This window comes from Schistocerca americana, chromosome 1 (assembly GCF_021461395.2).
Source record: "Schistocerca americana isolate TAMUIC-IGC-003095 chromosome 1, iqSchAmer2.1, whole genome shotgun sequence".
In the NCBI taxonomy this organism is placed as follows: Eukaryota; Metazoa; Arthropoda; class Insecta; order Orthoptera; family Acrididae; genus Schistocerca; species Schistocerca americana.
The window spans coordinates 220,257,344-220,284,031 of NC_060119.1; the positions used below are offsets into that span (position 1 = coordinate 220,257,344).

The 26,688-nt window shown below is 43.3% G+C and overlaps 1 protein-coding gene across 1 annotated transcript in view; it reads right to left on the reverse strand.

The window, feature by feature from the left end:
- Window positions 1-26,688, reverse strand: part of LOC124622679 (maltase 2-like) — a 106,973-nt gene that overhangs the window by 12,343 nt on the left and 67,942 nt on the right. The window contains exons 5-9 of the mRNA XM_047148472.1: window positions 24,671-24,906; window positions 17,503-17,701; window positions 13,548-13,859; window positions 4,654-4,799; window positions 675-818 (exon numbers count right to left, since the gene is read on the reverse strand). Of these exons, the coding sequence (XP_047004428.1) occupies window positions 675-818; window positions 4,654-4,799; window positions 13,548-13,859; window positions 17,503-17,701; window positions 24,671-24,906 (1,037 nt within the window). The remainder of the gene's footprint in view (window positions 1-674; window positions 819-4,653; window positions 4,800-13,547; window positions 13,860-17,502; window positions 17,702-24,670; window positions 24,907-26,688) is intronic.

Below are 26,688 nucleotides of genomic sequence, written 5' to 3' on the forward strand. Positions count from 1 at the left end.
TGGTCCCTAAAATGCGTACATTAAGATCTATCAACATGTCTCTCCTGCTGAACAAGTGCTCATAGCTCTTAAGGTATCCATTTCAGAGCCCTTGGTTACTAGACTTCGAATGATCGTACCTGTCATAACCCTGAATATTGACCATCCCTCTTGGACACCGTTTAATATAATGTGTTACAATATGCTATACAATCCTTGGAAAATCTCTCCAATTCTTTGTAAGACCTCTGACAAACCAATGACATCTTCACTATCTCTAAGTATTTTACCAAACAGATTATGTATCCAAAATTGGTCTATAATTTCAATTTGAACACAGTCGGTTACCTAAGATTTCTTTTTTTTTTAAAAAAAAGGTGGGGGGGGGGAGGAACTTGATAGTGAATGCTTGCCATACGTAACTGTCAGTAAATTATAACGTGCTGGAGAGATTGTATACAACTTACTACCTTCTGACCACTTCTGTAGCTCTGTGTGACCATGGAAAGTATTACCAAATTTCCAATAAAGTCATCTCTGAATTTCGACAACACACACATTCTACTTGCTTCTTGATTTCATTATTTTTCAATTTGTATTGTATATCTCCGAAAGATACACACATAAAGGGCACATATAAATCCTCATCTACAGACGAAGTGAGCCTCGAACTCAAAGGCTCTCGCGCCACTTACCCGCTCTGCGTGCTGGAGGAGATGCTGGCGGCGTGGACAGTCAGTTGGTCAGGCAGACCATCGAAGGTGGCCGACAGGTCCACAGTCTCCACGTCGGTGCCCAGGTTACCCACCACCACCACCGTCGGTTCGCCGTCCAGCGTCCTGCACATACAATACACAACTGACAGCCCGCTCCACAAATTATCTTCATCTGCCAGAAATCTCGAATTTCGGCTCATCAAACATTAGAGTTTATCGCGTTATTCGGACCACTTAACCTTATAGGACAGATGGCTACCTAGTTCTGTTTCATTTTTATTTATTCATTTTGTAAATCAACCGACTGCTTAGAAGCATCATCATCTTTGTACTTTAGCTGAAAACAGTTTCCTTCTTGCTGTTTTTACATAGGTATACTACAAGCTTGTATCGGCATGTGTGCCATTTTCAAGTGTTCCTGTCGACATTACATTTACGAGGGTTGTAGCTTAAATAGTGGCAACTATTTATTCACAACCGATACAAAAGAGTTACATGTTTGCACCTATTACTGCATAATGGCACATGTTCTGTAAGTTCACATACTCTGACAGGTTGAACAGGGCCTCATCTGAAGCAATGAGAAACTAAGAATCCAAAACTCCAGATTCTACTTTACTCAAAATGAACTGGCAGAACTCAATTCGCGGAGGTTAGTCTGTGCAGTGGTTAAAAGTTTTCTTGCCTAGTGTTCAGTGAAAATGTTGCCGGATTTTCTGAATGAGTCAATATTGTCAAAAACAAATCCCATGATGGAATATTTGCACAGAGCTGAGAGACAGAGTTCATTTCACTGACTGTTTGATTAGCTTGAGACAGAAAAATTTTGCTTTTATGAGAGTTCCGTGTCAGAACTTCATACTTTGCGTTTTGTTGCACTGTTGCAGTGTTAATCTGTTTTCTGCAAGTCACACGCTGATGTTTCTGAGTAGCCTTTCAGCTGCATGTCTTATATTACATTACATGTCTCTCGCAACGCCACTTGTCTCATCTGCCACGAGAAAATTTTTGAGCCACCTTTTATCATATTTACTGACATATCTCTGGCACACAGGATGTAATGCGCATATTTCTGTGGTGACTGAGAACAATACACATCACTATTTACGTCATTTGCAGGCTAATAATTGTAGCTATTGTAAGTCATATGTTTTTATGTTGGTTAGTACCACCTAATATGTGTAGCAAGAGTAAACCATTAATGCTTATTCACCCCTGGGTAGCAATTCAGATATTCAAGTATGGACGTGCGGACGAAAAACAGTTAGGCTATACTGACAGGCATACCCTTCTTAGTGATGCAGTTGCGACCATGCAGAAAACACCAGGTCATAAAGTTTGTGATGTCTTGTCATCAGTCTACTGCCTGGTTTGATGCGGCCCGCCACGAATTCCTTTCCTGTGCTAGCCTCTTCATCTCAGAGTAGCACTGGCAACCTACGTCCTCAATTATTTGCTTGACGTATTCCAATCTCTGTCTTCCTCTACAGTTTTTGCCCTCTACAGCTCCCTCTAGTACTATGGAAGTCATTCCCTCATGTCTTAGCAGATGTCCTATCATCCTGTCCCTTCTCCTTATTAGTGTTTTCCACATATTCCTTTCCTCTCCGATTCTGCGTAGAACCTCCTCATTCCTTACCTTATCAGTCCACCTAATTTTCAACATTCGTCTATAGCACCACATCGCAAATGCTTCGATTCTCTTCTGTTCCGGTTTTCCCACAGTCCATGTTTCACTACCATACAATGCTGTACTCCAGACGTACATCCTCAGAAATTTCTTCCTCAAATTAAGGCCGGTATTTGATATTAGTAGACTTCTCTTGGCCAGAAATGCCTTTTTTGCCATAGCGAGTCTGCTTTTGATGTCCTCCTTGCTCTGTCCGTCATTGGTTACTTTACTGCCTAGGTAGCAGAATTCCTTAACTTCATTGACTTCGCGACCATCAATCCTGATGTTAAGTTTCTCGCTGTTCTCATTTCTACTACTTCTCATTACCTTCGTCTTTCTCCGATTTACTCTCAAACCATACTGTGTACTCATTAGACTGTTCATTCCGTTCAGCAGATCATTTAATTCTTCTTCACTTTCACTCAGGATAGCAATTCTCATTGACATCCTTTCACCTTGTATTTTAATTCCACTCCTGAACCTTTCTTTTATTTCCATCATTGCTTCCTCGATGTACAGATTGAAGTGTAGGGGCGAAAGGCTACAGCCTTGTCTTACACCCTTCTTAATACGAGCACTTCCTTCTTGATCGTCCACTCTTATTATTCCCTCTTGGTTGTTGTACATATTGTATATGACCCGTCTCTCCCTATAGCTTACCCCTACTTTTTTCAGAATCTCGAACAGCTTGCACCATTTTATATTGTCGAACGCTCTTTCCAGGTCGACAAATCCTATGAAAGTGTCTTGATTTTTCTTTAGCCTTGCTTCCATAATTAGCCGTAACGTCAGAATTGCCTCTCTCGTCCCTTTACTTTTCCTAAAGCCAAACTGATCGTCACCTAGCGCATTCTAAACTTTCTTTTCCATTCTTCTGTATATTATTCTTGTAAGCAGCTTCGATGCATGAGCTGTTAAGCTGATTGTGCGATAATTCTCGCACTTGTCAGCTCTTGCCGTCTTCGGAATTGTGTGGATGATGCTTTTCCGAAAGTCAGATGGTATATCGCCAGACTCATATATTCTACACACCAACGTGAATAGTCGTTTTGTTGCCACTTTCCCCAATGATTTTAGAAATTCTGATGGAATGTTATCTATCCCTTCTGCCTTATTTGACCGTAAGTCCTCCAAAGCTCTTTTAAATTCCGATTCTAATACTGGATCCCCTATCTCTTCTAAATCGACTCCTGTTTCTTCTTCTATCACATCAGACAAATCTTCACCCTCATAGAGGCTTTCAATGTATTCTTTCCACCTATCTGCTCTCTCCTCTGCATTTAACAGTGGAATTCCCGTTGCACTCTTAATGTTACCACCGTTGCTTTTAATGTCACCAAAGGTTTTTTGACTTTCCTGTATGCTGAGTCTGTCCTTCCGACAATCATATCTTTTTCGATGTCTTCACATTTTTCCTGTAGCCATTTCGTCTTAGCTTTCCTGCACTTTCTATTTATTTCATTCCTCCGTGACTTGTATTTCTGTATTCCTGATTTTCCCGGAACATGTTTGTACTTCCTCCTTTCATCAATCAACTGAAGTATTTCTTCTGTTACCCATGGTTTCTTCACAGCTACCTTCTTTGTTCCTATGTTTTCCTTCCCAACTTCTGTGATGGCCCTTTTTAGAGATGTCCATTCCTCTTCAACTGTACTGCCTACTGCGCTATTCCTTATTGCTGTATCTATAGCGTTAGAGAACTTCAAACGTATCTCGTCATTCCTTAGTACTTCCGTATCCCACTTCTTTGCGTATTGATTCTTCCTGACTAATGTCTTGAACTTCAGCCTACTCTTCATCACTACTATATTGTGATCTGAGTCTATATCTGCTCCTGGGTACGCCTTACAATCCAGTATCTGATTTCGGAATCTCTGTCTGACCATGATGTAATCTAATTGAAATCTTCCCGTATCTCCCGGCCTTTTCCAAGTATACCTCCTCCTCTTGTGATTCTTGAACAGGGTATTCGCTATTACTAGCTGAAACTTGTTACAGAACTCAATTAGTCTTTCTCCTGTTTCATTCCTAGTTCCATAACGTACCACATATAAAAATATCTGCACCTTACCCGTTACAACCAGTGCATCAAGATACGCAATGGGCCTAGACGCTTGAGAACGGCTACACAACTGAGTCTGTATGGTAGAGGAGAATCGAAAATAAATGGATATTTTAATCCAACAAATGACAGCCAGTGCAGCAGACTGTTAAAATTCAGAATATTTGTTTTGGCTGTTGACGCCACTACAGTTGAAGTGTGAGAGGCAGACAGCATTGACTGACCTGGTGAAGGCGAAGACCCACTCTGAGATGATGGCGGTGTCGAGAGCTCCCCGCTGAGCGACGCGCCAGCCCCGGGCGTCCACCAGCTTCCTGTAGACCTTGATGTGGCTCAGGTCCGCCTCCAGCTCAGACTCCACGTTGATGCCCTGCCAACACATGCACAGTCTCGTACATTACTGTATACGTAAGTCAGATCACTCCTTTGCAATTTCTAAAATTCAAATTAGTTTGTAGAATCTACGAGTGTGGAGATATACCATCAGACTGTCCCAAAAATACCATTCACGCACTCCCGAAGATATGAAGGGCAGATAAGTGACATGACTATTCTACAACCAGCTTAACATCTCGTACTTCTATGCTGCTAACACGAACGATTGATAGGAGAGAGGAAAGAAAAATGAGAAAGTCGTAGACGACGATAAGTTTGGATTACCCAACGCGCTATAAATCATGAACAGCGTTAAACCAATAAATAATTGTGCTTCTACTCTCCAAACAGTGTTTAATGTCTAATGTCTAAAGCAGAGTGGGCAAAAGAAAAGTCACACTGACGCGGAACTGACCCTTGTTAACGAACAGGAGAACTGCCATAACAGAAAATACTGGAAATCGCGATTTCGATTCATCAGCCGGTTTTTTCACGTGTCTGCGTGTGCACATCACCCGCATTCTCTGTCTCGAGTACTTCGCTGTGTCCTGCATATCAGCATGTTCCAAAAAGTCGCGTGCGAAAATTCGATTTTTCAGGTGATCATATCTCGGGTTATATTCATCACTGAGAGAACGGGTCAAGTGTTTTGGATAGCACTTGGCCTATCGACTATTTGTCTACCTATCGGAAGAACTGGCATACTGTAACTATCCTATAATACTTGACCAAAATTTAAACATTACACATTTACTCCAGCCCAGGCAAACTTGGCAAATCGGTTGGTTCTTTCGCATTAGGGCGAACCTATGCGAAAAAAACATTATTTTTGGGTACCAGAATTGCCAGTTGTGGAGATAGATACTTCTATAATTCCTGTTCATGGAAAATCATCGAAATTTTTATCACACGTTGTTAAGATGACTTCTCGAGTAATCTTAATGAATCTTGAAGTCTTTTTTAACTCATTATCCATAGCCTAGATCCAGAGGTTCAAAGTTATAGTACATATGCACGTAAAATATGCACATAATATCCGGTCTGAAGTATAAATACAGTTTTAACTGACATAGTGAACACATGGAGAGGGTTCTGGCGTCAGCAAATGAGTTCAAAGGTCATTTAACTATGTTTTGATCGCCATTTTTTCATCAAAAAAACTCTATGAAGCGCTGTCTCTGTATAATTACCATTTCACGCCTATACAGGCTGTCTGGACCTGGAAATTATTCGATAGTGCAACGTGATTGCGGAAGCACCTTACAAAATATTGTTATGTCATAAGAAATTCTTAATACTTGTACATAAAATACGGAATCTTTTGTTGAGCGTTTTTATGTGAAGTAATGTAAAGCGATTTGCGGTGGACAGAAGACCATTTTGTGTTAACCTTATATTAGGCACATTTGTTTTTTGTTTACATGTGTCAAAATATGTAAATGTCTCGAAGTGTATATACTGTTAAAACTTTACTGACCTTAAGAATTCATTTTACATAAGCAACACGCTCTGCTGTAAGTGAGAAAAGAAGTGAACCAGCTGAAAAATGCTCCAGTCGGGGCACAAAAAAGGTTGTACATGTTCCTCCTTAAAAAGACTCTGATAGAAAAGCGGGGAACAAGTTGCCTCAATTCTCATTCCATCTTCCTAACCAAAAATTTTGACAAGCGAATATATTCGCCTTTTTTCTGTTGAAAGAGAGTAGCATGGAGACAGTGTCAGTGGAAGAGAGAGGAGACAGTGCCAGTGGAAGGAACGCGAGAAGAGACAGTGATGGTGAGAGGCAGAAAGTGGCAGTGAAAGAGAAAGAGGGATGGACGAAGACAATGGCAATGGGAACCAAAAAGAGAGGAGGTAGTGATGTAGAGTGACAGGCAGTGAAAGAGGAACAGAGAAAGAAGTGTGAGCAAAAGAGAGAGGAGACAGTGGAAATGAAACAGAGAGACGCTTGGAACCTTTACAGAGGCTTAGGAGTGGCGAAGGTGTCTGAACCCCCAAAACTGGCGTCTCTTAACACGATAAAAATTGCCCAGTTTCCTGCAACCATTACACCAAAGTGCTATAGTTTCCCGTTGTAAGAATGAAACCGCCAAGCAAACCATCTTCAAGGACACGTATGGAGAGGAGACACTGGTAGCTGAAGAGAAAGACAGCAGATTATAAGCAAAAAAATAAAGAGGAATAGGCAACGGGAAAGAAAAAGAATAGGACAGAGACAATGGCAGTGGGACAAGGAGACAGTGAAAGTGGCGGAGTACGAGACAGTGGTAAAGAAGAGCGAGAAAAACAGATGAAGACAGTGACTGTGGGAGAGATGGAAAGTAGAAATTGCCAGTGGGATTGAGGGAGACAGTGGAAGAGAGACATACGTTGACATTGGCAGTGAGAGGCAGATGCTGAATATGAATGCTTCACTACAAAGACAGACTAGGCAAAAGGATTTGGAATGTTTTGTGTTAAAAGGCCGAGAGCATGCTCACATACCAAAATGTTTGGTGCGGAAGGCAGAATGAGGATTGAGGCAGCTGGTTCCCCACTTCCCAGTCAGAATCTTTTAAGGAGGAGCGTATTTACTTTTTTTGTGCTCCGAAATAAACATTTTGCCGCTGGTTACGTTTGAGTGAGTGAGAGCAGAATACGTGTTTAGTGGACTAATTGAATGCAATGTATAATGGTGCTCACGATAAAACAGAGCGTGTTTATTGTCGTATGTATGCGGAACAGAATTCGTGCAAAACGTGCTGGGACTGTATTCACGGAATTTAAGACTGGAAGATTTTTGGCAAAACATCAAGCGAAGTCAGCAATGTGAATCTTAATGACAAAATGCTGTGGAACGGACTCAATAGCGAGTAAAAACCGTAACTATCCAAATGTAGTCGGAACACTAAAAAACGTTCCTTGAGTGAAGAAAAGCCTGGAACAAAGTCCGACTAAATTTTAACGCCGTTTCTCTGTACAAGCGAGAATTAAGAGATCGTCGTGTCGAAACATTATCAAAAAGGGCCTGCATCTCAATCGGTACAAATTTACTGTTATGCATAAATTCAAGCGTCCAGACTAACCTCCACGAATTGAGTTCTGCCAGCTCATTTTGAGGAAAGTAGAATCAGGAATTTTGGATTCATAGTTTTTCATTGCTTCAAATGAGGACCTGTTTAACCTGTCAGAGAACATGAACTTACAGAACAAGTGCCATTATGCAGCGAAAAATCCCTATCAGCATTCTGAAGAGCCGCTGAATAATCTCAAGACTGCTTTTTGGTGCTCATCGTTTGGTGTTCGCACCGTAATTCGATCCATTCACCAAACTGTTAATTCCAATCGAGACGTCTAGAAACTGCTTAAATAATGTGTGGATAAAGTCATAGAAGACGAACGGCTGTACGGATATTTTGAACAAGGTGGAACAACAGCACACACCGCTTGACAGTCTTGTCACGAATGCATCAGATGTTCAGCGAGGAGAGGACAATTAGCAGATGCTGTGCAATCTCCTGGCCACCTTACCCCTAGCTCACCTAATATCTCTCCTTGTGATTTTCACTTGTAGGACAAATTGAAGGGTCAAGTGTATTCAAAAAATTTTCACACGCTGGGAGAGCTACAGTAAAACACTGAAAATGAGGTAGCTGCTATCCCACAAGAGTAGTTGTCTCTCAGTTTGATAAATCGAGATGAGCACTGCATTGCATCAACGGTGGTCATTTCCAGCATCTTCTGGGACTTTCGTTAACGGGGATCAATCTCATGTCAGTCTTTTTCCAAACATTTTCCGAGACAGTTTTATTTTGCGTACCCTACACATGTTGTTGTTGTTGTTGCTGCTACTGTTGTTGATGCTGTTGTGGTCCTCAGTTCAAAGACTGGTTTGACGAAGCTCTCCACGCTACTGTATCCTGTGCAAGCCTCTTCATCTCCGAATAACTACTGCAACAAACATACTTTTAAATCTACTTACAGTTTTCTTGGTCTCCCCCTACAATTTTTACCTCACATACTTCCCTCCAATACTAAACTGGTGATTCCTTGATGTCACAGAACGAATCCTATCAACCGATCTCTTCTTTTCGTCAAGTTATGCCAGAAATTTCTCTTCTCCTCAATTCGATCTCTTCATTTGTTACATGACCCAACCATATAATCTTCAGTATTCTCCTGTAGTAGAATATTTCAAAAGCTTTCCTTCTCTTCTCGCCTGAACTGTTTATCGTCCACGTTTCACTTCCATACAATCTTCAGACGAGACTTCCTAACACTTAAATCTTTATCCGGTATTAAGAAATTTCTTTTCTCCTGAAACGCTTTCCTTACCGTTGCCAGTCTACATTTTATATCCTGTTTACTTCAGGCATCATCAGCTATTTTGCTGCTCAAATAACTAAACTTATTGCAACTGTCACTGTCACTAGTGTAATTCCCTCAACAACGTTGGATTTACACTACTGGCCATTAAAATTGCTACACCACGAAGATGACGTGCTACAGACGCGAAATTCAACCGACAGGAAGAAGATGCTGTGATATGCAAATGATTAGCTTTTCAGAGCATTCACACAAGGTTGGCGCCGGTGGCGATACCTACAACGTGCTGACATGAGGAAAGTTTCCAACCGATTTCTCATACACAAACAGCAGTTGACTATCGTTGCCTGGTGAAACGTTGTTGTGATGCCTCGTGTAAGGAGGAGAAATGCGTACCATCACGTTTCCGAGTTTGATAAAGGTCGGATTGTAGCCTATCGCGATTGCGGTTTATCGTATCACGACATTGCTGCTCGCGTTGGTCGAGATCCAATGACTGTTAGCGGAATATGGAATCGGTGGGTTCAGGAGGGCAATGCGGAACGCCGTGCTGGATCCCAACGGCCTCGTATCACTAGCAGTCGAGATGACAGGCATCTTATCCGCATGGCTGTAGCAGATCGTGCAGCCACGTCTCGATCCCTGAGTCAACAGAGGGGGACGTTAGCAAGACAACAACCATCTGCACCAACAGTTCGACAACGTTTACAGCAGCATGGACTATCAGCTCGGAGACCATGGCTGCGGTTACCCTTGACGCTGCATCATAGACAGGAGCGCCTGCGATGGTGTACTCAACGACGAACCTGGGTGCACGAATGGCAAAACGTCATTTACGCGGATGAATCCAGGTTCTGTTTACAGCATCATGATGGTCGCATCCGTGTTTGGCGACATCGCGGTGAACGCACATTGGAAGCGTATATTCGTCATAGCCATACTGGCGTATCACCTGGCGTGATGGTATGAGGTGCCATTGGTTATACGTCTCGGTCACCTCTTGTTCGTATTGACCGCACTTTGAACAATGGACGTTACATTTCAGATGTGCTGCGACCGTGGCTCTACGCTTCATTCGATCCCTGCCAAACCATACATTTCAGTAGGATAATACACGACTGCATGTTGCAGGTCCTGTACGGGCTTTTCTATATACAAAAAATGATCTGCTGCCTTGACCACCACGTTCTCGAGATCTCTCACCAATTGAAAACGTCTGGTCGATGGTGTCCGAGCAACTGGCTCGTCGTAATACGCCAGTCACTACTCCTGATGAACTGTGGTATCGTGTTGAAGCTACATTGGCAGCTGTACCTGTACACTCCATCCAAGCTCTGTTTGACTTAATGCCCAGGCGTATAAAGGCCGTTATTACGGCCAGAGGTGGTTATTCTGGGTACTGATTTCTCAGGATCTATGCACCCAAATTGCATGAAAATGTAATCACATGTCAGTTCCAATATAATATATTTGTCCAATGAATACCAGTTTATCATCTGCATTTCTTCTCCGTGTAGCAATTTTAATGGCCAGTAGTGTAATTCCACTACATTCCATTACGAGTTTTTTGCTCTTGTTAATGTTTATGTTACACCCTCCTTTCAAGACATTGTCCATTCCATGAAAATGCTCTTCCAAGCCCTTTTTTGTCTCTGACAGAACTGTAATATCATTGCAAAAATTTATTTATTCTAGCTGAACTTTAACCCCTTCTCCAAATTTTTCTCTGGTTTCCTTCATTCCTTGCTCAATTCACAGATTGAAAAACATCGTGGATAGACTAAAACCCCATCTTACTCCCCTCTCAACTACTACTGCCCTTTAATGTCCCCTGACTCTTATAACTGCCGTCTAGTTTCTGTACAAGTTGTATATAACTTTTCGCTCCGTTTATTTTGCTCCTGCTACCTCCATGCTACCTGTATATACAGATCTTATAAAAAAAAGTACAGTATTCCTTATTTTGCCACATTTGGTATGGACTAAGAAAAGAAAAAGGCCCTAAAATTCATACCTTAAGAGCTATGAGCTTATGTTCATCTTCACTACTGCGTAATACATCTCTTCCACGGCAAGCTCTTTCCTATTACGAACGACCTTCAGAACACAGTAAACAAACGAGTAAAACAATCAGAGCACATTATTCTGTTACTATGAAACAGCTGAGCTTCTAATGTAATCTGCTTACCATTACATATGACCTGCACTTGCGACCCCTCGCTAAAAGAGTTGCCCAATTTGGAGTCCATTCATAGTAAGGAACGCTTTTCTCCGACTTCTCATGAAATCACACACTATAAGTTTAACTTCAGGTTGGTCACAGATACGCTAGTGCCCACTGATGACGCATCCCCATATTGTTAGTCCATCACTAAGGGAGCTCAGAAATATCAACTATTTCAAGTGTTCCCACACCCTAACATCCAAGTGAGTAATATCGATGCGGCGAGCTGACCAACGTACTGGTCCTCCCCCACCAATTTACTACCCATTAGATGTGTGTACGGAGTTCTCGGGCATTTCAGAGATTATTCTCTGTCCAGCCATCCATATTTAGGTTTTCTGTTTCTTAAATCTGTTAACTCAGATGCCAGGATGGTTCACCATAAATTTTCAAAACGGGTCATCGAACAGACGCACAAAACCATAGGCCTGTATCTCTGACATCGGGCTATCGTAGAATTTATGTTATTTCTGGCGAACGAATATTTTCTCTGTAGGAATCAACAGGGTTGCGAAAACAACGATCGTGTGAAACTCAGATCGCTAAGTTCATCCACCATAAAGCAGTAGATATAAGCGCCAATTTTGATGCGATGTTCCTTGGCTTCCGAAAGGCCTTCGATACTATTCCCCATTGCCAAGTAATGAACAAAATACAAATATACGAAATATCAGATGAACTGTATGATTGGACCGAAGAGTTTCCAGCTAACAAAACACAGCACCTCATTGTCAACAGACAGAAATCTCGAGGTGCGAAAGTAACTCCGGGAGTACTCCACGGGAGTTTTATAGGACCACTACTTTTTTTAGTATATACAGGGTGATCCATTGATCGTGACCGGGCCAAATATCTCACGAAATAAGCGTCAAACGAAAAAACTACACAGAACGAAACTTGTGTAGCTTGAAGGGGGAAACCATATGGCGCTGTGGTTGGCCCGGTAGATGGCGCTGCCATAGGTCAAACGGGTATCAATTGTTTTTTTTTAATAGGAACCCCCATTTTTATTACATATTCGTGTAGTACGTAAAGAAAAATGAATGTTTTAGTTGGACCACTTTTTTCGCTTTGTGATAGATGGCGCTGTAATAGTCACAAACATATGGTCCACAATTGAAAGAAAATCAGCCCTCAGTCACTATTTTTGGTCTCGACACTGCTAGGAGTGTCTTCCTCAGAATTTAAAAGAAAGAATGGTCTATATTCTATAACATGGTCACAGAATTATGACTAAAAACGTATGATAGAGTGTAAGTACGGAATCGTCGTGAAAGACTGGCAGTACTTATAAGTCATTTATAAAATAATAAATATGCCAAAAGGCCATTAGTCACAAAGGTATTTAAGATACAGAAAACTGTGATGGCGAGCCACTAATGGCTGCTCGTTACTTGGGTGGTGCAAGGATCACTTGCAATCAGCACCCACAGATTTTCCAGGAACTGCTTTCCCACTCTAGTCATTATATGGGAACCCGTGAACTGTACTCACTTCCATTTCGCTTGCGTTTGGGGAACATATCGAAAGATGGCATTCAACAGCTTATAACAACAATCAACGAAAACCACTGCGCATTGCGAACTGTGTTCAAATGACCTAGTGGATAACGACGGAAGTTCCATTAGATGTGATGCTGTTCTACACAGAGAAGTCGCAACGCAAGAAAATTCTAACGAAATGCAGGGAGACCTGCAGATTATCGACGTTTGGTGTGGGGAGTGACAACTGATCCTCAACACTAGCGGATGTGACGTTTTGCGGATAAATAGGCATCCTCTCCCATACGAACCCACTAATATACCTGTTGCCGCGTTTCGCTCAGTGACTAAAGGCTTGAGAAGTGAATTATGTATGCTGCTGGGCACTTGGAGGAGTAACGAACTGTAGTAACATACCGTAGTTTTCAAAATGGTTCAAATTGCTCTGAGCACTATGGTACTTAACTTCTGAGGTCATCAGAACTAACATAAAGACATCACACACATCCATGCCCGAGGCAGGATTCAAACCTGCGACCGTAGCGGTCGCGCTGTTCCAGACTGTAACGCCTAGAACCGCTCGGCCACTCCGGCCGGCCAGATAGTTTTGAAGTGTTTCCTTATGCGGCTATTGTCGTCAGTTGTGCAGATACAGGTATCCTAACTTGGACACTTGTTGCTCAGCAAGTGGTAAAATGGCTGAGAGTGCGAGGTGGGAAAGCAGAGCACTGACCTGCAGGTAGTTCTCGTTGACGGGCAGCCAGGGCTTGACGCCCTCGTCTGTGAAGCCTGCGTTGGCGCTGGTGTTCCACTGGAAGGGCGTGCGCTCCGGGTCCCTGCTGACGGACTCGTAGAGGTCGGGCCCCGCGTTGAGCGCCCAGGGGTCGACAGTGTCCTCCCACGAGACGTGCGTGTTCTCCATGCCGATCTCCTCCCCCATGAAGGTGATGGCCGTGCCCGGCAGCAGCAGCGAGATCATGTTGAACAGGTCCTTGCGCGCCACGCCCAGGCGCGTGCCCACGCGGGGCTGGTCGTGGTTGCCCAGCTGTGGACCACACGGTTCAGCTCACACAACGTCGTTGCTTTCTCTCACTGTACTTACTCTTTAGAGCGGTACGGGCTGTTAGAAACATATTAATGACCTTATAAAGTGTGATACAGCTGCCCCTACCACTGAGTTTTACGCAGTCAGCTATTCCTTCAAATACCACGCACCAGATTTTCGCCTTCTCTCGCTCGCTATAAGCAAACTATTAATCCTATCGGAAAAATGAATAGAGGCTATTTGTGGGAAATTTAATACAATTAAATTTTGTGCTGGAACACGTTTTCGCTAAAGGCCATAGTTTTTGAATTATTCAAGAAAAATGTACAAAAGTGACCTTCAAACTCTAAATCCAAGTACAGATTTTAATTGCATTACATTTCCTACAAAGATGTCCCATTCATTTTTTCTGTAGGACTAATAGTTTTTGCGTAACAAGCGAGAGAATATAAGAACCTTGTGTGTGGTTTCTGAAGGTGTTGCGGGTTGCATAAAACCCAGAGGCAGGGACAGCAGAATTACCCTGTGTATACTGTTTATTCTCAGTATACACTGGGTGACTTTGCTAAATCAGGGCAAACTGTAGGAAATGGTCCATAAGAAGCGAAGAAGCTCATTTGGACATATTGCTGGAAACATTTTCCAAGGGAGGTACACCACTTGAAGGTAGAGATAAAACATCTGCGACAGTGTGGGTTTCAGTGATGAAGAGCACACATGAGAACACACAGACAAGTGGGAATGTTCCGTCTGTACTAGATTTTTAGCTTTCCGTTCAAGAGGGTGGTGAATTGGAGCACCATAATGCAGTAGCCACATTCCCCTTTGTACCATCAAAGGCACATCTTCCAGTAGGAGAGTAGGGCCAGCTGCAGGGAGCGAGGACATGCCTCATCTCCGAGGCGTTGTGGGAGGATGACTGGTCCCACGTGGTGGTCGGCCACGCATTGAGGCTGAACCAGTACTGATGCCTAACTGCCGCCATATCATGGGGATTATCTGTTACTCACAGGTGAGTGTTCTGAATGTTGGCGATAGTGCCCCTCGTAATGGTAGCCTCGTCTATGTATAGGGTTGGTGACAGAAATCACAGCACCGTAGTGACCTGTGCGAAAAACCAGTGATGAAACCGTCGCTGCAGAGGCAACAAGGCCTGCACGCATTGTAACTGATACAGAAAGACGCAGTTGTAGTGGAAAATCTTCCATACGGTCGTCTGGCTTACTTGATATTGGTGAAACACTTCCCTACTACTCTGGTTCTGATACTGGCGTCACATTCTACAGTGTTCAACACCTTTTATCTCCACTTTCAAGTGGGTGTACCTCCCTTTGCACGTATTTCCGGCGAAATTTCTACATGACCTTACGTGCTTCTTATCCTTTTACGTATACTTATTTACAGTTTGTCACCATTTAACAAAACCACTCTGCATATGTATCTATGAAAATGGATCGTCACATTACTACTCTTCATTTTGAGATTACTACATGGATGTTATTACGAAATAATGTCGTTAAAGTAATGGAGCTCCTGAATTTTTACGAGGCTTTTTTAAGTGCTATATTTATACTGCACTAACGCGAGTACATTTTAAGATAATTTTATTGTTAGATTAAAAAATGTAACTTAATTTACTGTTCAACAAAGTACCACCAAATATAAGGAATTTATCATAACGTGGAACCGACATTTAAATTCTATTCCTACATAGTTCTGTTTCCTGATTTTCCAACCACCGTTGAAGAACAGTTTTGGCATCGTTGTCTTATTCCTGTGTTGACCACCTAAATATTTTTTTTTCCTCTTGTTCGTTTTTTTTTTTCAGACGCAGAAACCAAGTGGTAAACACTGGGCACTAGATCAGAGCTGTACAGAGAGTGTCCAACCTATTTCCAGTTGTATAAAGTGATGAGGACTTACGTTCGTTGACCCCTCGTGGACAGGTGGAATCATGAAGCAAAAATATCCCTTTATTGAGCTAGTCACACTATGTTTTGGATTACTCGAAGTAGATTTGACAGTGTATCAGACACTGCCTGGGGCAAAAAATCCAAAAACAGTGCCATCTGGCTATCCCAAGACACAGTAAACATGATTTTTCAAGTTGAAATTGGTTGCCTGAACCTCTATTTCATTTGTAGTATAAAATATCTCCATTCCATGGCTTGCGATTTCGGTTCTTGTATAACATGAGTCACCCATTTTCCTTCTCCAGCGACAATGCTGCTTCAAAGTTCGTCACCTTCATTACTGTATCAACACTGGCTGCACGACTGGTTTTGTGCACCTCAGACAGCACTTTTAGTACCTAGTGTGACCACAGCTTCATGCAGTTCATGCCTTCTATAAAAATATCACAAAGAATTTTTCTTGAAGCTTAAGGAAACACTTTAAGGGTTTTATGTGCTTCCTGCATCAGTCTTGAGTGACGGCAGATGTTTGCGCACTTCCCAGTTTATTATGAACATTAGTACCGCTGTCTGTAAATGTGCTAACTCACTTTGTTACCATTAAATCTCACGTGGTATTTTCTTCGAAGGTTTCGGTAATGTGCCAACGAATTTCGACTCCTTTCACGTCCTTCGCACACAGAAAACGAATCATTGTGTATTTCACATTCGGCAAATTTCGAATCTTCTGGGATATTTTAAACCCGAGGGAATGCTCCCATGATGGCGAATGTGACTAGAGAACAGGAGCACGTACTCAGAGCGCATATGCTAATCATCAACTGCAGCACAACAATGGCCCGTTTTAAAAAGATAATCACTTAAGAAATAGTGCCTTGTATTTTCCAGCCATGAAAACTGTTTATAATAGGTATAAGACGGAATCATATTTGTCAGGAAAAAAGAAAGTGTACGGTGGACCTATTTTCCGTCCATTACAGCTATTGAAAACAGGTATTAGTCCGAAACGTATTCGTTACGAAAAACAAAAGTGTACAGCAGAGCTGAAGTTGTTGAAGAGAAAATTCATATTGGCTGCCTCCACAAAAGACTTCCTAACACTTGAATTAATTATATTAGATGTTAATAAGTTACTCTTTTCCATAAATCCTTTTCATGCTGTTACCAGTCTGCATTTTACATCCCCACTACTTCGGCTTTCATCAGTTCTTCTACTGCCCAAATGACAAAACTTATTTCTTTTGGTGTTTCATTTCATAATTTAATTCCCTCAGCATCACTTGATTTAATCCAAGTACGTTTCATTACCCTTGTTCCCTTGTTCCACCTGACACTCTCAATTCCATTAAACTGCTCTCCCAAATCTTCTACTGTCGATGACAGAATTAAAATGTCATCGGCAAATCTCAGAGTTTTTATTTTGTCTCTCGATGAACTTTAATTCCCTTTCCAAATTCTTCCTTAGTTTCTTTCACAACTCGCTCAGTGTGCAGATTGAATGACATCTGGGGTGCGCTAAAGCCGCGTCTCATTCCGTTCTCACCTGCGGCTACTGTTTCCTGTCGTTCGACTTTTGTTGGAGGCTTTGTGCAATGTAGATAATTGCACCAAACTGCCTTAAGATGAAATTATATTGGTGACGGACTGGAGTACATAAAACAAAAATTGTAGGACTTACTTTGATCTGACACGTTGTAATGTTCATTTATAGGAAAAGAGAGATGGCTTACCACCCAGTTGGGCCAGTTGCCCTCGGGCATGTTGTCCATCCACAGGTGGACGGCCCTGTTGACGTCGGAGGCGTTGCTCTGGGCGTTGAGCTGGCTGATGAAGTAGAAGTTGAAGGGGAACTGCGCGCCCGGCTCTTCTGGCGTGCCGTAGTACGGCATCACGATCTCCGGGTCATCGTACACCTCCAGCATCATCGCCCTGGCACACACGACCACCAGTTACATAATGCTACATCCTAAAAAAATGGGCCGGCCGAAGTGGCCGTGCGGTTAAAGGCGCTGCAGTTTGGAACCGCAAGACCGCTACGGTCGCAGGTTCGAATCCTGCCTCGGGCATGGATGTTTGTGATGTCCTTAGGTTAGTTAGGTTTAACTAGTTCTAAGTTCTAGGGGACTAATGACCTCAGCAGTTGAGTCCCATAGTGCTCAGAGCCTAAAAAAATGTAAATATCGTGTGACTGTGACCTCCCGTCGGGTAGACCGTTCCCCGGGTGCAAGTCTTTCGATTTGACGCCACTTTGGCGACTTGCGAGTCGATGGGGATGAGATGATGATGATTAGGACAACACAACACCCAGTCTCTGAGAGGAGAAAATCTCCGACCCAGCCCGGAATCGAACTCGGGCTCTTAGGATTGACATTATGGCGCGCTGACCACTTTTTTTTTGTTTTTTTCACTTTGTTCGATATTGTTCGTTGCGTTTGGTCTGGGCGGACGTCACATGACATCCGTTCAAGTTGATCGTTGATTTCTTTACTCAATTTTTTTTTTATTACAGAGTGCCACCGACTCTTTGACCAAACACGCTGAGCTACCGTCCGGCTACCACTCAGCAACCGGGGGCGGACATCCCACCCCTCTGAGACAGTAGCACAGCACGACCACCAGTTACATAATGCTACATCCTACCTCTCTGAGACAGTAGCACAGACTCTGGGCTCTATTTTTCAGCACATTAGGAAACATTATTTAGAAAGTATGGAATTGTGAAGAACCTACTTCTTCGTTTATGGAAGTGTGGAACTGTAAAGAACCTACTTCTTCTTTTTAACTGACTTGGCTGAATTTCTGGTAAAACAATGTGATTATTATCCAGGAAAACAACCATTTTTCCTTTGTTCCGCACATTTTTTATTTTATACTGCCCAGATTTTCGGCTGTGTGGTGTCACCGCCAGGCACCACACTTGCTAGGTGGTAGCCTTTAAATCGGCCGCGGTCCGTTAGTATACGTCGGACCCGCGTGTCGCCACTATCAGAGATTGCAGACCGAGCGCCGCCACACGGCAGGTCTACAGAGACTTCCTAGCACTCGCCCCAGTTGTACAGCCGACTTTGCTAGCGATGGTTCACTGACAAAATACGCTCTCATTTGCCGAGACCGTAGTTAGCATAGCCTTCAGCTACGTCATTTTCTACGACCTAGCAAGGCGCCGTTATCAGTTGCTATTGATATTGTAAAGAATGTACACACAAGAGCTACGTTCAACATTAATGGATTAAAGTTAAGTATTCCACCAGCTACATCCTTTTTTTCTAGTCTAACTTCCTTGTCCTGTTCCAGACCTCACGCCAGCCTGCGTGAGCTAAAACGCGTGCCTTTCGGCTTCCTCCAAACTCCGTCGGTTGGCTCCTGCCAATCCACAACAGGCTGCAGTCCCAGTTTTTGTGTTACTGTCTCAACGATGTTGCTTACGCCTTCTTGTGCGCTGTGAACATTGATCTATCTAGAAACCACGGCTTGTGGTGTAATACGAATAAAGAATCTACGAGCGCTGTGAAGGTGAAAATGGTAATTCGAAATACATCTATAGCTTGAAAAATACTCTTAGCCCTCGAGCGACGGGAGAGCCCCTACCGCGTAAATATAGACTCGCATGTCGGGCGTCGCCCGATACAAACTTGAGTTCTCTAGAACTCATATGTCACGGCTCTCAGGGCGTATTTCCTGTATTGAAGTGTTCTGACATCTTTCGGCAAGCGATGTAATACGAAGAAACGCATCTATCAAACGCATACCGTTAATGTTTGTTTTTCACGTTTCTATATATTTCACTCCGAAGGCGGTGTTTGCAACCATATTAACCAAAATTGGCGAATTTAGTTAATAATCCTAAAGCAATATTGGGCTTATTGGGTGGAAGAGTGAGGGATATTAACGATTTTAGCGATGACAACAGTAATTATAGTTCACAAAACAGTGACAGCTACGGTGAGAATACAGAAATTGATAAAGATGAACACGTAGAGTATAATAGAAGTAGTGACATTGACGACCAGCCTGCTTCTGACAGATGCCGAAAATACGGAAATTAATAGGACTTTGTAAAAACCAATTTCGTTGTTGTAAATGGATTCAAACCCTCTCTACAGCGTCCTAATCAGGTAATGGATTCTGTATGTTATTTTTTACGCATGAACTGATAAATGAGATAACAAAAAATACAAACGAGTATGCTAAGGTTCAAATAAACAAATCAGCCACTGAAGCACAGATCGGTGTGTAAAGATTGGTATGAGTCTATTTTCAATGTAATAAAAATGTTCTTAGGCGTAATTCTGAATATGGGCATAAATCCTAAGCCCGAAGTTCAGAATCACTCCGCTGAAGAATGGACACAAAAGTGTTCATTTTATAAAGATGTATTCAATCGGGAAAGAATTTTTCAGATTTTTTTGGATGTTCCATGCTGGACCAATTGCAAGACGATCTGCAGCTGGAACTGTCACAAGGAGGTATACAATGAAAAGCACAGTGCAGAAACTTGACAACAAATTCAGAGGATTTTATATTCTAGGAAGGCACAGAAGCACTGATGAGAGGGCTGTTGGGTTGAAGGGGCGTGTCATTTTCAAGTGCTGCAGTCCGAACAAGCTAACGGAATGGAGCTTGAAGGTATACGTTTTAGCTGACTGCTGAAGAGCGCATGATGCAGGAGTTAAACCATACTTTGGTGCGACTGCTACACAGGCATTGCCAAGGCCATTGACCACATTTACAAGTAGGATAGTTATGCATTTGTGTGACAAACGTACAAATGCTACTGCTAATGCCAGTGGTTACCATCTCTATGAGAACAGATGATACGTTGGTTGTGATCTTACTAGGCAGCTGCTGGACATACAAGGTGCGTTCCATAAGTAATGCGACCAAATTCATAAAAAATCATTTGTTGAATATATTCGTACAAATAATCAAAAATTTTCAAAATAGCACCCTCTCGCGTCGATACACTTCTGGAGGCGGTGTTTCCATGCCTGGAAGGCATCCTGGAATGTCTTTTCCGGAATTTCCTTTAGATCTGATGTACATGCACCTGCATGCTTTTAATCGTGTCCCAATGTTTTCCTTTCATAACTCCTTTTAACCGAGGAAACAAAAAAAGTCAGCGGGAGCCAGATCAGAACTGAGGGAGGCTCGGGAACCAAATGGGTCTTGGTTCTGGCCAGGAAGTCGTTGACAATGAAGGCGCTGTGACTCGGCGCGTTGTTGTGGTGAACTTTCTACGTGTCCTTGATATCGCTTCGGTAGCACGAGACCCTCCTTTTCAGTCTTTTGAGCACTTCCAAGTAGAAAGCTGAGTTCACTTTAGTCCCGGTAGGTACGAATTCGTGGTGGACAATTCCTCTGACTTCAAAGAAGACAATGAGCATGGTTTTGATCCTGGACTTGCTCATGCGTACCTTCTTGGGACGGAGCGACGATGGTGTGTGCAACTCTGATCTCTGCCTTTTTGTTTCAGGGTCGTACACAAAAATCCACAACTCATCACCAGTGATAACTGAGTTTAAAAAATGAGGATGATTTTCACACATTTCCAACATTTCTCGGCGCCGAAGCACTCGCATGTGCTTGTGATCGTCGGTCAACACTTTTGGGACGAGTTTGGCACACATCTTTCTCATGTTCAAATCATCGGGCACAATGCGGAAAACGGTTGTTTCTGACATTAATTGAAGGCTCAGCCGTCTGCCAGAGTTCAAACCATCGCGCACAAACGTCACATTTTCGTCCATCAACAAAGGAGGTGGCTTGCAAAACACTCGTTCGACCTATACTTGAGTATTGCTCATCAGTGTGGGATCCGTACCAGGTCGGGTTGACAGAGGAGATAGAGAAGACGCAAATAAGAGCGTCGCGTTTCGTCACAGGGTTATTTGGTAAGCGTGATAGCGTTACGGAGATGTTTAGCAAGCTCAAGTGGCAGACTTGCAAGAGAGGCGCTCTGCATCGCGGTGTAGCTTGCTGTCCAGATTTAGAGAGGGTGCATTTCAGGATGAGGTATCGAATATATTGCTTCCCCCTACTTATACCTCCCGAGGAGATCACGAATGTAAAATTACAGAGATTCGAGCGCGCACGGAGGCTTTCAGACAGTCGTTCGTCCCGCGAACCATAAGCGACTGGAACAGAAATGGGAGGTAATGACAGTGGCACGTAAAGTGCCCTCCGCCACGCACCGTTGGGTGGCTTGCGGAGTATAAATGTAGATGTAGAGTGGTGCGGTTGATGGCCGTCCACTGCGAGGTTCGTTGGTGATCTCTTCTCGGCCCTCCATGAACGACTTGTTCCATAGGAAAACTTGTGATTTGGACAAGCAATCAGTCCCAAAGGCATGCTGAGGTAATGGAAGCGTTACTGTGGCGGACTTCCCTAGTTAAACGCAAAATTTGATAGCGTACCGTTGCTCTACAGAATGATCCATTGTGCCGTGTTACATAAACTCAAAACTGGGTCGACGGAAATGCACTTCCTGACTCTCCGGAAGCTCGCAGCCGAATGAGACAAAGAGCGTTCTGAAGCCAACAACCCCCTTCACTTAGCCCAGCTGGTTACAACACGCTGTGGTGTACCGTTGCGTCAGAAAAAAATTGGTCGCATTACTTATGGAATGCACTCTGTAGGCTGTTGCATAACTGGTACAATTCAGCATAACAGGAGAGGATTACCAGTTGAATTGACGAAGGAAAAATTGGAACTGAAACAGCGTGAAGTTGCTGTCCAAAGGAAACGTGATAAAGTAATGGCATTGGCGTGGAAAACCAACGCAGTCTTGTCATACTAATTACTTGGGAGAACAATAAAACTATGCCGATGACAATAAGGGCCAAAAACAACAGAGAGAAGCAATTCCTAAAGCCTAAAGTCACTTTTTACAGTAATAAAAACATTGGTGGAGAGGATATATCCGACCAGTATTGTGCTTTCTACACCTTCATCTGGAAATCAAAACAGTTGTGACGATGGACGTTTTTTCTGGCTGTTGGAGATATCATTAGTCAATAGCTTCATCCTGAACAATCTGGGCGCTACTTCCAGCCAGAGATCCGAGATGAGCCACCAGAGGTACCGTGTGCCAGTTCTGAAAGCTCTGGTTGGAAATGTACGAAACACAAAGGGAAGAAAGAGGAGAATACCATCTAATATCGATGGCGAGGAGAGAATATCAGAGCAGTCACACTTCATTTACTGTAATGAAAAGAGTAACAGTAACGATTGTTCTGTTTTTAGTAACAGGAAGGTAAAACACCGTAGAACGAAACTGTTTTCTACAGCAATATATGTTCCACAAAACCAGGATTACATCGCAGTAAAATTTTCCGAAAGTACCGCACCTTTCAGAAATATATGGCCTAAGTGACTGGACTACTCTCTTTCAAATTCTGAAGGTGTCAGGGGTAAAATACAGGGAGCGAAAGGCTATTTACAATTTGTACAAAAACCAGAGGGCAGTTATAAGAGTCGAGGGACATGAAAGGGAAACAGTGGTTGGGAAGGGAGTGAGACAGGGATGTAGCCTATCCCCCATGTTATTCAATATGTATATTGAGCAAGCAGTAAAGGAAGCAAAAGAAAAATTCGGAGTAGGAATTAAAATACATGGAGAAGAAATAAAAACTTTAAGGTTCGCCGATGACATCGTAATTCTGTCAGAGACAGCAAAGGGCTTGGAAGAGTAGTTGAACGGAATGGACAGTGGCCTGAAAGGAGGATATAAGATGAACATCAACAAAAGAAAACGAAGATAATGGAATGCAGTCGAATTAAATCGGATGATGCTGAGGGTATTAGATTAGGAAATGAGACACTTAAAGTAGTAAAGGAATTTTGCTATTTGGGGAGCAAAATAATTGATGATGGTCGAAGTAGAGAGGATATAAAACGTAGACTGGCAATGGCAAGGAAAGCGTTTCTGTAGAAGAGAAATTTGTTAACATCGAGTATAGATTTAAGTGTCAGGAAGTCGTTTCTGAAAGTATTTGTATGGAGTGTAGCCATGTATGGAAGTTAAACGTGGACGATAAATAGTTTGGACAAGAAGAGAATAGAAGCTTTCGAAATGTGGTGCTACAGAAGAATGCTGAAGATTAGATGGGTAGATCACGTAACTAATGAGAAGGTATTGAATAGAATTGGAGAGAAGAGAAATTTGTGGCACAACTTGACAAGAAGAAGGGATCGGTTGGTAGGACATGTTCTGAGGCATCAAGGGATCACCAATTTAGTATTGGAGGGCACCGTGGAGGGTAAAAATCGTAGAGGGAGACCAAGGGATGAATACACTAAGCTGATTCAGGAGGATGTAGGCTGCAGTACGTAATGGGAGATGAAGCAACTTGCACAGGATAGAGTAGCATGGAGTGCTGCATCAAACCAGTCTCAGGACTGAAGACCACAACAACAACAACAACAAGTGACGAAGTACATGAAATGAAAGACAAAACATGCAAATATTTGGAATGCGATGGACAGCCTAAGGAGTCCTGTTATGGAAAGAAATGGCATCCCCGATCATCACTCTTGGTTCTAGGACCGCACTCTGGGCGACATTCATCGCTGTCCGGAGCGTCTCCAGAGACGTCTTAGAGGGTCATCGGGGCTCGTTTCGAAGTGGGGACCACTACTGAAGACAATTCTACTTCATTCAATGATATTATAGGCCGATGACCTGTCTGGGCACGCCCTGGACAGTGATGGGTTACCAATCTGAATACCCGAAAGCACACGATTAATCAGTCACAGCACGAAAACCTGAGAGATCACAGCTGGGCAGCTTATCCGAAAGTGAAGTATTAAGGTAAGTTCTTGATAAGTCTTATACGTAAAAACATGACCCAACACTTGTCGACATTAACAGATGCAGATATGACGTGTACCGGCACGTACTTGGCTTTGCCGTCGGCGGCTTGGTACTCGTCCAAGATGGCCCTCCACTGCTTGATCATCTCGTAGGTCTCGGGGCGGTTCTGCGTCTGCACGTGCTGCAGGTAGTTGTTGGCCTCCGTGTCGTTGGTGAGACCGGACGGCAGCTCGTCTGGGAAGCCCTCCGCCTCGTACATCTGGGACACGGCGTCCACGCGGAAACCGTCCACCTTCTTGTCCAGCCAGAAGCGCAGCACGTCCTACCACAAAACGGTTCATCACATTACCATTTATTTACACTACTGGCCATTAAAATTGCTACACCAAGAAGAAACGCAGATGACAATTGGGTATTCATTGGACAAATATACTATACTAGAACTGACATGTGATTACATTTTCATGCAATTTGGGTGCATAGATCCTGAGAAATCAGTATCCAGAACAACCACCTCTGGCTGTAATAACGGCGTTGATACGCCTGGGCATTGAGTCAGACACAGCTTGGATGGCGTGTACAGGTACAGCTGTAGCTTCAACACGATACCATAGTTCATCAAGAGTAGTGACTGGCGTATTGTGACGAGCCAGTTGCTCGGCCACCATTGACCAGACGTTTTCAGATGATGAGAGATCTGGAGAAAGAGCTGACCAGGGCAGCAGTCGAAGATTTCCTGTATCCAGAAAGGCCCGTACAGGACTTGCAACATGCGGCCGTGCATTATCCTGCTGAAATGTAGGGTTTCGCAGGGATCGAATGAAGGGTAGAGCCACGGGTCGTAACACATCTGAAATGTAACGTCCATTGTTCAAAGTGCCGTCAGTGCGAACAAGAGGTGGCCGAGACGTGTAACCAATGGCACCCCAGTCCATCACTCCGGGTGATACGTCAGTATGGCTATGACGAATACACGCTTCCAATGTGCATTCACCGCGATGTCGCCAAACACGGATGGGACCATCACGATGCTGCAAACAGAACCTGGATTCATCCGAAAAAATGACGTTTTGCCATTCGTGCACCAAGGTTCGTCGTTGAGTACACCATGGTAGGCGCTCCTGTCTGTGATGGAGCGTCAAGGGTAACCGCAGCCACGGTCTCCGAGCTGATAGTCCATGCTGCTGCAAACGTCGTCGAGATGTTCGTGTAGATGGTTGTTGTCTCCCAAACGTCCCCAGCTGTTGACTCAGGTATCGAGACGTGGCTGCACGATCCGTTACAGCCATGCGGATAAGATGCCTGTCATCTCGACTGCTAGTGATACGAGGCCGTTTGGATCCAGCACGGCGTTCCGTATTACCCTCCTGAGCCCAGCGATTCCATATTCTGCTAACAGTCATTGGATCTCGACCAACGCGAGCAGCAATATCGCGATACGATAAACCGCAATCGCGATAGGCTACAATCCGACCTTTATCAAAGTCGGAAACGTGATGGTGCGCATTTCTCCTCCTTATACGAGGCATCGCAACAACATTTCACCAGGCAACGCCGGTCAGCTGCTGTTTGTGTATGAGAAATCGGTTGGAAACTTTCCTCATGTCAGCACGTTGTAGGTGTCGCCACCGGTGCCAACCTTGTGTGAATGCTCTGAAAAGCTAATCATTTGCATATCACAGCATCTTCTTCCTGTCGGTTAAATTTCGCGTCTGTAGTAAGTCATCTTCGTGGTGTAGCAATTTTAATGGCCAGTAACGTATTTTGAAGTTTCATTCCTGTTCCACTATAATACGGAAGAATCTTACATGCAGGACGGTCGTAAAGAGTCTGGAAACCTTGTAAGGATTTTGCGGGATAGTTGTGCAACGAAATAATTGTTGAGAAAAAATCGAATTAGTTCCGTCATTTCCTAATTAATTGGCGTTAAAAATAGCCAATCAGGCCGTGGTGCACGCAATTTCAAGTGGCCCACCACATACAGTTAAGGCCACTTGTTCTCTAACGTAGATTAAAACGTACGGGTCTCCTCAGCCTTTGGCTCGGGTTCGATTCTTAATACCGTCCCATGTACAGTTATGTCTTCCCCAGCGGCTTCGACGAA